At 40.8% G+C, this 13,887-nt stretch overlaps 1 protein-coding gene across 7 annotated transcripts in view; it reads left to right on the top strand.

Moving 5' to 3' along the window:
- Positions 1-5,623, top strand: part of LOC140064052 (uncharacterized) — a 79,917-nt gene extending 74,294 nt beyond the window's left edge. For all 7 annotated transcript variants that reach the window (XM_072110491.1, XM_072110487.1, XM_072110492.1 and 4 more), the window contains one exon: positions 4,088-5,623. In XM_072110491.1, coding sequence (XP_071966592.1) covers positions 4,088-5,352 — 1,265 coding nt within the window. In that variant the 3' untranslated portion in view covers positions 5,353-5,623. The remainder of the gene's footprint in view (positions 1-4,087) is intronic.
- The last annotated feature ends 8,264 nt before the right edge of the window (positions 5,624-13,887 follow it).

The raw sequence follows: 13,887 nt of genomic DNA, 5'->3' as shown, positions 1-13,887 counted from the left end.
CCAAAAGGGCATAACTTTATATTTATCTACATTAAACCTTATCAACCATTTTTTACCCACTTCTCAAGTTTCCACAAATCCCTCTGTATTAATTACTTTACACAGCTTAGTACCATCTGCAAATATTGAATCTTGACTGTGTAAACCCACTACAAGGTTATTAATAAAACTATTAAAAAGAAGTGGCCCCAATACTGACCCCTGTGTCACTGGTAACATCAACCCAATATGAGAATGTACCAATAACGACAACCCTGTTTTCTATCACTAAGCCAAACACTTACCCAAACACACAGATTTCCTCCTAGTCCCAGCAGTCTAATTTTATGTACCAACCTTTTATGCAGCACTGTGTCAAATGCCTTTGAAAAGTCCAGATATTCAACATCCACAGCGTCCCCCAGATCCAGTCTGGAACTTATTTCCTCATAGAAAACAGATTAGTCTGACAGGACTGACCTTTCATAAACTCATGCTGATGCTGGGTTATAAGGTTATGTACAGTCAGACAAAAAAATAACAAAAGAAGCACAGTGTAACAGTTGTAGAATCTAGTGACAGTGATATCGACCAATGTAGCCAAAGGAAGGCCTCTTACTGATAAACTACAAAATACCAAATAAATAAAAACAAGAGGAAAGGACAAGGCTTCAATGCAACAACATAAAAGGGAAAATCTTTATTTAGTAAACAACAATGGGAATGCATAAAATAGACTGAGAAGCATCTCAGAAAAGATACAAAAAAGCACGCCAGGTAATATGTCCTAAAATACATGAACAAATGTAAAATGTACAATATAAGGGACCCAAACATGTAATGAACAGTAATGAACGACAATGGGTGTAAAGTAATAATGAGGTAGAGCCCTTTTATAGCTAGCAGGTATACTGTAATAATAACAGAGGTCACAGACGCCAAATGATAAACATGGATAAACACATACAAATAGTGCAAAATGAGTGGAAGCTAGTGTGACCAAGAGGAGGACATGATATTACCTGGCGTGCACCCCGACGCGCGTTTCAATCGCAGCAGGTCTTTGCCAAGGGATCCTTGATGTACAGTCAAGGGATGTACAGTCAGATACTCCAGATACTTATTAAAAAAACATGATGTAGCCCCCTATATTTTCCTTCACCAGCCAGATACAACCAGCAACAGCAGTCTAGCAGTACCAGAGCAGGATTAGCGGCTGTTATTGGCCCTTCCTGGCCTAGCAAAACCAGCCTGCCGCCGTCTGAGGGCCAGACCTTCAGTGTAGATGCTCTAGTTTTGCTGGTATCCGGCTCTTCGCAACACCCCTGGTGGCAGTGAGTGCTGGGGTAATTATTTGGGGGTTGGTGCTAGCACTAAGCCCCAGCCTTAATAATGGTTGCTGTCTATAAGATAGCGAATATTACTATATATCTTCTATGTTTTAAAAATAAATAAAATTATTTTATTGAAATAAAAACTCCCCCAGATCCCTGATGGACTATTTTATAAGATGTTATAAAATCTTCTTCTTTAACCCGTTCGCGACCGCCCGCCGTGTATTCACGGGCTGAGCCCTCTCCATAGCCGGTAAGTCTTTGCTGCATATTGCAGCAAAGGCTTACTGGTAACATCCGCGATCGGTGCTAGCACCGATCGCGGGTGTTTTCACAGCGTGGGCTGCCGGCAAAGCTGCCGGCAGCCTCAAACAGATAGCGGCACATGGTCTCCATGGTAGCCTCGGGTCTTCCGAAGACCCGAGGCTATTTCGTTTTAACCCCTTCATTACAATGTGCTGATAGCACATTGTAATGAATGAGGAAGAAAATCCCCATATACTGCCATACTGTAGTATGGCAGTATATGATAGGATCGATCAGACAAGCTAGGGTTAAAGTACCCTAGGGAGTCTGAAAAATAGTATAAATAAAAATAAAAAAAAGTTTAAAAAAAAAAAATTATAATAAAAAAACCCTAAAATTTCAAATCACCCCCCTTTCCCTAGAACTGACATAAATATAAATAAACAGTAAAAATCATAAACACATCAGGTATCGACGTGTCCGAAAATGCCCGATCTATCAAAATATGATAACGGTTTTTCAATGCATTTAAGCCCGTAACGGAAAATAGCGCCCAAAGTCGAAAATGGCACTTTTTGGCCATTTTGAAAAATCTAAAAAAATCTATAAAAAGTGATCAAAAGGTTGTACAGTCCTAAATATGATATCATTGAAAATATTATCAAATTTCGCAAAAAATGACACCACCCACAGCTCCGTACACCAAAGTATAAAAAAGTTATTAGCGCCAGAAGTTGGCAAAATCAAAAAAATTATTTTTGTACAGGAGGTTTTAATTTTTGTAAATGTATGAAAACATTATAATACCTATACAAATTTGGTATCCCCTTAATTGTACCGACCCAAAGAATAAAGTAGACATGTCATTTGGGGCGCTCAGTGAAAGATGTAATATCCAAGCCCACAAGAAAATGGCGCAAATGCTTTTTTTCACCATTTTCATTGCATTTGGAATTTTTTTCCCGCTTCCGAGTACATGGCATGGAATATTTAATACCATCACTATGAAGTGCAATTTGTTATGCAGAAAACAAGCCGTCACACAGCTCTTTACGTGTAAAAATAAAAAAGTTATAGATTTTTGAAGGTGGGGAGTGAAAAATGGACATGAAAAAACAGGAAAGGGCCCGGTCCTTAACCAGTTAAAAATAATCCAAAGTGTACAGAAACCTCTGAAAAATATGTAAAACATGTTTGTGCATGATATAATTAAGAGAGCTATACTACTACTTCTTTGTCCTCCAATACATACAATGCTACCTTCCTGCATGGAAACTTATAATGTAGTATCTGCTCTCTTGGCTGCTTTTTTATTTACATTAAATTGTGTAAATGCATTCTTTTTACTATATGGGACAGCTACCAGATTTACTGATTGTAGATTGTCCAAACTGTTTAGGCATTGGTTAATGTAATTGTGGATGAAAAATAAGGCCTTTTTTAAACTATTATGCAGAGAGGGGGGCAGTATTTAAATTTTCGCCTCAGGTGGCAAAAAGGCTAGAATCGGCCCTGGTGTCTGTGAGCTCCGTCCTGAAATGCAGAGGGTGGAGCTAGAGTGCAGGGAGAGACAGAGAGAGACAGAAATCTTAGCTGCACGACCGTCACACAGAAATCCAAGATGGCTTCCCCGACTCTAAGTTAGAAGTTACAGGGTCATGTCTAGGGGCAACTGAAATTGTGTTCACCAAGAAAGATAGAGACAGGTTGGAATTATATCTCTGAAATGCTGTATTTTTGTTAATAACATTGAATTAGAGAATGTGTTATTTTGTTATCCTGAGTATATTTAAGAAACTTGTCTTTGTGGGAATACCCCCTTAATGCATCATTGCCTCAATTGGTATGCAATTGAAGGTTAATAATCTTGGATGCAATTAATACTTTAATTACTACTGTTTAATGCATACAATAAGTAGTTACTAAATAAATATTATACTTTGTTAAATGAACATATGGGGAGAGACTTATCATAAACTGCTGCTCTATGCGCTGGCATATGATAAAGCCCTCAGACTCATTTACATAATAAAGAAAAGATGATTTTAGAATTGACTAGATAAAGGCTGGAATGGAATCCTTGTGAGCTGCTCTAACAGGAGGTGGTGACAGAATTAATTACAGAGACCTGATGACAGTTTTTCTTTAATTGTTAACTTTCAGTGAATAGAAATCTGTCCATGGTCGTGTGATGGATACACTGGTGCTTTAGCCGTTATATTACATGATTCTGATTACTCTCTGTGATAATTACGGCTTGTGCACCTGTGTGTCCATGCTGGGAGTGGGAGGTGACATCACACGAGAGGCGTGAATTCACGCCTACCACGTTATGCATTCCTCCCTCTCCCATACTGGAGAGGTGAGGTCACGCAGAAGGCAGAAGGCATGAATGATTAGCAACAGGGAGCGTCAGGCATCTTGTCTCCTCGCAATGGGCTGCTTTTTATAAGTCTCTTTTTTAGGTGATTTCGGCGTATGGGTACTAGAAAAATAATGTTACTAATCCAGTCTTGTATGTTTTTCAGATGCTAAACTTAAAGGAACTGGCTCTCTGTTTACTAGCAACTTTCAAAAAGAAGTGTGTTCTTCTGACTTCTTGAACACACAGAATGATCAATTACAAAAGGCTGGACACCTTCTTCATGATGATCAAATGTTGTCCTCAGAACAGAATCCAGTGAGTCCTATGGATCAGCATATTGCAAAAGTAATGCAAATGGAACACAAACCACTAACTCCACAAAATGTTGAAAAAATGCCCTCTAATGGACATTATGTTGCATCTCAGGGAGAAGAGCCCTTTGGTTCTATACCAGATACAAGAGTGTTGCCTGCCCATATTAATGCAAAACTTCATCCCAACAGCAGTGTTCAAGATGAAATCCTTGAAGGTACTAGTAGAAAAAATGGACCTTCACAAAATGTACTTCAAGATTCTGAATTCCATGTTAAACCTGGGCTAATTTTACACTCAACAGGTTTTACATTTGTAATGAGGCAACAGGCAAATGGACCTCAATACCAAGTGAGTGAAGTGGATTTTGCTGATACCACAAATAATGTTACTGATCATAAAATGGCACGCCTTAACATAGACATGTTGAAGAGTCCAAAACATTCACAGGAAAGGACATCCAATTCAATTGTGTCCCTACAGGACACAAAACCCCATCAGTTGTCAGTTCTTCATGCCGATAACACAAATTTACAAATGCACAATTCAATAGACACCATGGAAACATGCAAGCAAATAAAATTTGGAGCTGTACAACCAAGTAATAGCTTCCAAACTGCAAATAATTGCAACACAACAGAATATCCAACATCATCTTCTAGAGATGACATACAATCTGAAACTGTCCTTGTCCAAAGAGAAAAATTGCCTTTACTACAAAACTCATGGAGCGGTCAAAACAGTCAACAATATAAAGCAAGTGTTTCTCTGCCTGCAAATGACCTAGTCAACACTAATGATCTTATTGTCCATGGTGCTGAGCAAGCTGTGCCAATGTCATCAGATGTAAAAATAGTGGTCAATACATGTACCAGCAAAGAACAAAATAACAAATCTACCATTCAAATAAAGCAATTTGATGAAGTTACAAATGCTGACAGAATTCAAGCATCAGGATCAGCACAAGAAACTACAGGCTCCCCCCAAAACATTGCCACGCTTCCTAAAGTTACAACAACAAAACATGAATTTAAAAATAATCTGGAAAAAATTTCAAAACAAGATGAAATTAATTCATGGCAAACAAATCAGGAACACATTTGCTGCATTATATGAGACAAATTTAACAGTTCTATCAAAAACGAATCCCATATGGAAGTACATTATTAAAATGTATGTACATATGGACCTGTTCAGCTCTTAAATATCTTTGAGGGGTCTATATATTGAAAAAACTGCTTCCTTCAAAATATTGACAAAATGTTATGTAGTACACAGGAATTAAAATTGAGATGAAATGTAAAAATGTAATTGTTTTTGCAGATCTTCATTTTTATTTATTTCTCTGTGTTAGTACCAGATTAAACCTTAATATTTAGAACCCTGATTCTATTGTTGAACCATATTTATAACTAGTGTTCTACTCAAAACCAAGCCCAGGAGTACGTTGAGGATTTTGGGACCTTTATAGATTTTGTGATGAACACCCACTCTCAAGTTATGTCACGGGATGCACTTATGCTGGAAATTATAAAGAGACGGTAAATAGGCACCTGTTACAGATTACACACTGAGCTAAATGATTACTTAAAGTCAATATTGGTAACACTATCTCTTTTATAACTTAAGTCCTACAAAGATATTCTTAGATTATTAAGTTTTAAACATTTAATACACTAATGTGCACTGCATACATAAAGACATACAATTGTCAGAAAAAAAATTACAAAGAATATACACACAATACATACACAAAAAGTTATAAAAATGGATACAAAGAGCCTTACTACTGAATTAGGTGAAGGTTACTCGCCACTGTGAAACCCAGCCACAAATTCTTGGGCAGCTTTCAACGTGCCCAATATGACTGGTTATTTTAGCTAGATTCAGGAAATTCAAAATACATGTAAAATCATTTCCCCTGACAGTATCCTGTTAATCGGGCCTCATAACTACAGATTATGAGTTATTTGATAGATATGATTTCCCATTGTCCTGCTGTTGCACTTTTCGGCGGGATTGAAGCTACACCAAACTCGCTCAATCTTGCTGATGAGATCATATCTTTGATTCCATGCACAAGACACATGCTCTCCAAAGTGAGGATGGTCACACTTCCTGCCTAAGCAGACTTACCTTGAGTCTTTTGAAAACATAGATCCCTAGGCCCCAAGTTTGCTTTATGACAAATCCTGCCTGGCTTCTACAGTGTAATTAAGATATGCAAATGAGACATGTACTAGAAAGGATGATTTTATGGCTGACTGTGAGATACCTGTCCAGCAAACAGCACAACCAGACTTGGTGCAAGCTGGGTAAGTGGTAGCAAATTCACCCTGCAATGTTCCTGCAGACTACCAACTGCCGACAATAAGATAAGCTGCCCTGATAAGAGTGAACCTTTGACTGGTAGCTGCTAGATGGAGGATCAGACAGGTAACAAAGAATTAGAGACAGATCAGTAGTCACACTAAGATACAGAGAGATAAACAACAGATATAAACAATTGGAATAAGACAGAACCGGGTCAAAATTATGATTGTGTTGAAGGCAAAGAATTGTGTCACTAGAGGGAGGTCGAGAAAACATAGCAGAGATCAGATACACTCAATAGCAAAGCAAAAACAATATGAAAATATTTAGGGAGACTGGTAGAACCAGTAAGGTGTAAAGGGACTGGGCAGAGTGGACAGGCCATCCATCACTCTGGTAACCTTTGCTGCGCAGGGCTGGGCTTTAGAGAGCTGGGTGTGGCTCAATCAATCCCAAACACAAAAAAAAACTTTAGCTACAGTTCACACATGCAAAACATGAAGGAAAATTAATGCCACCTAAGCCACACTTTGCAGACAGTGGAAGATTTTGGCATGGATGTTTCACTGAATGTGAATCACTGTTTTCAGTGGAAAAAAGTGATTCAAACAATCGGTTTTGGCCATTTTTGTGCTATTACCAAAGGATGTTTTAATAAATTGTGCCATAAAAGTAAGAAACAAAATGTTTCCACTTACATATAGTTTTAACATGGTGTTAAAGAAAAGATGCATTTTTTGTTCTATGGAACATGCATTTGATATACAAAAACAGTAACTCCATTTTGGACACTATTTCTCTCAATTGTTTTTCAAATAGGTGTTTTTATAGCTTTCGAGTAAAATTTATAGTAAACCGTAAAAAGTTATATTGTATCATGACAGTACTCTTATTTTTGGATTATAAAACTAAAAGAAGCACCCCAGATTAGACATCAAAAAAGGTAAAACATATTTGACAAAAATTAAACGTCACATCACCATTTTTTTGTAGAAATCTTTTGCCATTGGTCTTATTTCCATAATTTGTTTTACGTTTCAATTTTTTTACAGATGTGAGAAGTTTTCAAGTTTTAGTAGCAACTTCTCAGATTTTCTAGATATTTGAAAAATGCTAAATTTTTGGTGACCAATTCAGTTTGGAAGTTCCCTATAAAGGCTTATGTACTATATACTCCCACAAGTAACACCATTTTATAAATTCAACATCTCAAACTATTCAAATCAGCATTTGGAATGTCTGTTAACCCTTTAATTCTTTCTAAAGAAACATAAAAAAATCAGGACAGGACTGAGAAGAAACAAGAAACATTTAGCTTTTAGAGCACCCTTTTCACTAGACAGCTGTTGGGGTGCCCCTGAGGTACCAGTACAATAGAAACCCCTGAATAGAGACCCCGTTTTAGGAAAGGGCACACCACAAAGAATGGGGCAATGTAAAAATTGCATTGTTTTCTCAAATGTGTCATTGTAGTGACAAAAGAAATAAGACCAACTCATGCCACTGTGGATAAACACCCCAGAAATCATTCTGTGTGTTATTACGGGTATGGTAATACCCTTATACTGACAATAGGCTACAAGATGGAGACACGGCGGGGCTCGGAAGAGAATGGCATTTAGAGCACAGACATTTAAAACAGTACAGTAAAAACACCTGAGAACTGACCCTATTCGAAAACTACACCCCTCTATGAATTCATCTAGTAGTGAGTATTTTAACACCATGGATGGACCTCAAGGATGATGCATAATGGATAGTGAATAGTACAAAATATCCATTATGTCTTCTTGTGCCCATCTCCTGCCTGCCAAATCATGATGCAGGTTCTCCTGGGTATAGCAATACCCCATATGTGGCAATAATCTAAAGGCTGGGCTCACAGCAGAGCTCAGCAGGGAAGGTGGAGCATGATGTATAAGCTGTGTGAGAGTGCATTGTTCAGGGTACAATTATATATCCTGGGATGTGTGATAAATCCTGGTTTCTCGGGGTACCTGTCACTTGATGCCCCTTTTGCAGAACACCCTGCTCTTCTGCATCCTTCTTTTGCTGGTAGTTTGTGGAACTTCTCCTGGAAAGTTCCTGATAGCGGGCTTTTTGACTAGTCCCATAAGAAGTAGTATGCCCCAATACTTCTCCATCTCTGCTGCACTTAGAGGGGTCCACCTGTGGGGAGGGTTGCATGTAAAAAGAAGTGGGATTTTGGGCATTATATTGTACATCGTAGAGATTGGACCAATTAGGTCTTCACTGAAAAAAAACTTAAAATAGTCCACTGGTCCGAGCCCTGCCATGTCTCTGTGTATCCCAGGACTGGCCATAAAATCAGGGACCTGAGGGGCATAGTTACTGGGGTTCACCCATGTGGGTTCAGAAGTCCCTGACACTTCAGCAGAAGTCCCGGGCACTTCAGCACTACTAAGAAAGTGCCATCTCGGGGGTTCCTCAGAGTCGCTTTGTGAGGACAAGGTGAACAAATAAAATGGACACTCGTCCCCACTAGCAGACTCTGTATCGGAGGCCACATAATTATATACCTCCAAGTCAGTGTATGACTTCTGGGACATCATGTGGGGGGGATAGTACACAACCTACACAGAACTACACCTACTCCTCCATAAAATGTCTGCTCCTCCACACAATGACTGCTCCTCCACGCTACTCCTACTGCTCCACTAAACGCCTCCTCCGCCATGCTACTACTCCTCCACGCTACTACATCTCCTCCTCTATGCCACTACTACTCCTCCTAACTACTACTACTCCTCCACGCTACTACTACAACTCCTGACAGATCGCACTGTGTAGTTATGGGGAAAGGGAAAACATACAAGGGGGGGGGGGTAATTTTGTAATTGTGTCTTAGGGTACAGTAAAGGGTACACTTCACTAGCACAACTCTCTCCAACACCACCAAACACAGAATAGCAATGTTGGAGAGCATGGGGCTAGTAAGATCAGTCCCTCAGCGCCACAGATCCCTGTCATTGGCCAATCTGTTTTGATTGGTCAATGGCGACAATCGACGTCACAGGACCAATCAAATCATCCCTGTGGTGTCATCTGAGGGGTGTCGGCTGGCGATGCCGACACCACGCACCAAGGTGTCACACTGTTTTGCGACAGGGTGATGTCCAAAATGCAAGCAGCGCTTGCGTCCGATATATAGGAACATTAAGTCACTGCACTCAGTGCCCGATATATCGGACATGGAACGCTAAGGGGTTAGTAAAATGCTTCAACTTGAACCAGCCATCAGCTGCCATCTTACATACAAAGTCCAAAGTCAATGGGACTGCAGAGAAGCCTGTAACTTGGTATCTATCTGGTGTTTGCCAGATAACAGATGGTAGGAGTAGAGATGAGCGAGAACTAAAATGCTCGGGTGCTCGTTACTCGAGCCGAACATTTCCCGATGCTCGAGTGCTCGTTTCGAGTAACGAGCCCCATTGAAATCAATGGGAGACCCGAGCATTTTTCAGTAAAATTACAAACTGAACGAGCACAGTGAAAGAACACAGTGCAGAACAGATTGCAGATGTTCGGGAACATCTGCGATCTGTTCCGGAGACACGCGTGCAGAACGGTGTTCTCCGCAATAGTATTTGAAGAACAATATGTGTGAAGAACAACTTGCAGATGTTTGGAAACATCTGCAATGTGTTCTTCACACATATTGTTCTTCAAATACTATTGCGGAGAACACCGTTCTGCACGCGTGTTTCCGGGACATCTGCGATCTGCTCCGGAGACACCCGTGCAGAACGGTGTTCTCCGCAATAGTATTTGAAGAACAATATGTGTAGAGAACAACTTGCAGATGTTGCCAAACATCTGCAATGTGTTCTTCACACATATTGTTCTTCAAATACTATTGCGGAGAACACCGTTCTGCACTCGTGTCTCCGGAACAGATCGCAGATGTTCCCGAACATCTGCAATCTATTCTGCACTGTGTTCTTTCACTGTTTTCTTCAATTAAATGATTAAATAAAATGTTTTAATTGTATTTTTTTACTGTTCTTCACTTCTTTTTTTTTAATTAAATGCTCGTTATCGAGCAGGACAAATACTCGTCCGAGCAACGAGCCGGTCCGAGTATGCTAATACACGACCGAGCATCAAGCTCGGACGAGTATACTCGCTCATCACTAGGTAGGAGGAAATAGGATGGATTAGTAAAGAGAGAGATGAAATATCATGTAGCTAGAGAGTGTGCTGGGCTTGCCTAAAGAAATGGGTTTTGAGAGCATGTTTGGAGGTTGGGTATTAGTCTGATAGTCCAAGGAAGGGCATTCCAGAGAATTGGTGCAGCTCGGGAGAAGTCCTGGAGACTTGCTTGAGAGGTTCAAATTAAGGTAGAGATAAATCTAACATCACTGGCAGATCGAAGAGAACGGGTTGGGCGATAGATTGCATTATGCAGAGCTTTGTGGATGAGGGCTATAATTTTAAACATTATTCGGAAGAAGATGGGCAACCAGTGCAGTGACTGCCACAAACTGGAGGTATCCATGTAGCATTTGGTCTGAAAAACAAGCCTGGCTGCTGCATTAAGATTAGATTAGAGAGTAGAGAGTTTAGTAAGTGGAGACAAATTAGTAGGTAGTTATAGTAGTCTAGTCGAGAGTGAATCAGAGCAACAATTAGCATTTTAGAAGTTTCAATTGTAAGAAATTATCAGATTCTGGAGATGTTTCTGAGATGCACATGGCAAGAGCGATCAAAAGATTGAACATGTGTTGCAAAGGAGAGGTAGTCCAGCCCAACCCCAAGACATTGGGGCAGATTTACTTACCCGGTCTTGTCGGTGCGTCGTCCGACGAGGATTCGTGTCTGCCACAATTCACTAAGGTCGTGCGCCCGTGTTCCTGCATCCGTTGCTTCTGCGCTGAAGTCCATTGGAGTTCACCTGCTTCTTCCTGGTGCATGTGAGTGCTTGATTTTGTGGCAGAATTCTGTTTTTATATTCTGCGGTTTGTCCCTATCCGTCGCGTTTTCCCATGGCCACACCCCCCGATTTCTGTTGCATGCAAGGTGGCGCCGTTGTGCCACAATCTGATTGCATGTGCCAAAAACCTAGGGCAATTCGGCGCAAAACGGAAATAATCGCGAAACCCGACGAAAGTGCGGCGTTCGGGCCCTTAGTAAATGTGCCCCATTGAGCCTGTTGCTGTGGTGTTATGGTGATCCCAAATGACCAAAATGGAGAAGTCAGGGTTTGGTCAGTTGGTAAATGGTGGAGAGAAGTTCAGTCTTAGAAAGATTAAGTTTCAAGAAGACAGAGGACATGATGTTAGGGACAGCGAGACAATCACTAGAGTTCTGAAGTACGGCAGGTATGACTTTACGTGCTGAATTATATAGTTGGGTATCATAAGCATAAAGATTATATTGAAAACCAAACATGTTTATGGTTTGTCCGATGGGGGCAGTATAGAGGGAAAAGAGAAGAGAACCTAGGACTGAGCCCTGAGGAACCTCAACCACCATGGATTCATTATAAACAGCCCCCCTCACCAGATGCTTCCAGGTTGCTGGGGACTGTAATCTTGCCAGGTGGGGGCTTCCCCCCAATAGCTCTGGTCCCCGACACTTGCCCAGGTATGCCAGGTGCTGGCTCCGGCCATGAGAAGGAGCAGGAGCATGGCTCTCTCAGAGAGAAGAAGTGCTAACAGAAAATTCCAAGCACACATCAAGTGGATTAAATTTGCTTCTGCTGCCAACAAAGTTTTTGTGTTACGTTGTTTCAGCAGTTTTTGCCTTTGTCAAATACATGTGCCGCATATGAAAGAAGAAAGGCTGCCAGAAATACCGTTCACCTTTCCAAGGGAAAATCCATATCTGACTCAGCCATATTTTACTTGAGGGCACGGTGTGTATGACAGCCTACAGGAAGGGGGACAGCCAGTTCGGGATGGGGAAAATTTTTATTTAAAAAGAAAATTGTCGGAGCAGGTGCCAGATGCATCTGCTCAACTCATGCTCCACATACTACTAACTCCGCTGAGGTAGGATCCAGCTGAGGTGCTGGCTTACCTAAGGAAGCAGAGCACAAGAGCTCTCAGCTCCTATGCTCTTCTGCTCTACTGCTCTCTGTCAATCACATAGACAACAAGCTTGGAGTTTGCATGATCTTAGCTGCAGCACAGTTGACATGTGATGTCATAATTTGTTGAATGTGCAGGAGCTCTAAGCAGCCGAGAGGAGTAAAAATGCTTTTTTACTTATCTTTTGGCTACTGGGGCAGCACTGGCTACTGAGGCAAGGCGCAGACAGCACTGGCTTCTGGGGAAAAGGGGGCAGACAGCACAGGTCACTGGGGCAGCACTGGCTATTGGGTCAAGGGGGCAGGCAGTACTGGCTACTGGGGAAAGGGGGCAGGCAGCACTGGCTATTGGAGCAAAGGGGCAGGCAGCACTAGTTGCTGGGGCAGCACTGGCTACTGGGCATGAATGCAGACAGCACTGTTGACACAGGCTCCTGGGGGACATGGGGGCATGCAGCACTGGCTACTGGGAAATGAAGAAAGGCAGAACTGGCGACTAGAGCAGCCATGGCTACTGAGGCATGTGGGCAGGCAGCACTGGCTTCTAGGCCAGCACTTTCACTACTGGGCATGGGGAAATCAAAAAAGTACAAATGGAGGGCGGCACCTCTGGTGATATTTTCTAAAAAAAAGTGGAAAGTGAACCAAAACCCCCTTAGGGCTGCTTAACTGGTTACCACTTGGGGTTATGCCAAATACACCATCAGGGGTGCATTTATATTGTAGATTCACAGTCTTAAAACTTGTAGGATGGGGACTTAAAAAATCTGCGACTTACCACACACCCGAAGTCCCAAAAATACAGGGGCCTGGTAAATATAAGCAATGAAATAAGGATAATAAAAAAAGGCTAGAAAAATAGCCCTGAAGTCCAAATATGAATTGGAGTTTCTACATCAAAATCCTGACTCCACTCCAGTAAAACAAATTGAAGTTTATTAAAAAATAGGATTCGAGAAACAGCCTTATAAAATCATATAAAAGCTTATAAAGTTGTCCTTTGTTAACGTGTTTTGGGGATGTACCCCTTTCTCAAAACCATAGGACTAAAATGAAGTGCTTAGTAGTAGGAAGACTTATAAATACAGAAAAGCATGTATTTATAAGTCTTCCTATATACCCCTGAAATGTGTTAACAAAGGAAAACTTTATAAGCTTTTATAAGGCTGTTTCTCAAATCCTATATTTATTAAACTTCAATCTGTTTTACTGGAGTTGAATCAAGATTTTGATGTAGATACTCGAATTTATATTTGGACTTTAGAGCTAATTTTCTAGCCTTTTTA

Source organism: Engystomops pustulosus, chromosome 6 (assembly GCF_040894005.1).
Source record: "Engystomops pustulosus chromosome 6, aEngPut4.maternal, whole genome shotgun sequence".
NCBI lineage: Eukaryota > Metazoa > Chordata > Amphibia > Anura > Leptodactylidae > Engystomops > Engystomops pustulosus.
This window is presented reverse-complemented; position numbering and strand designations above follow the sequence as displayed.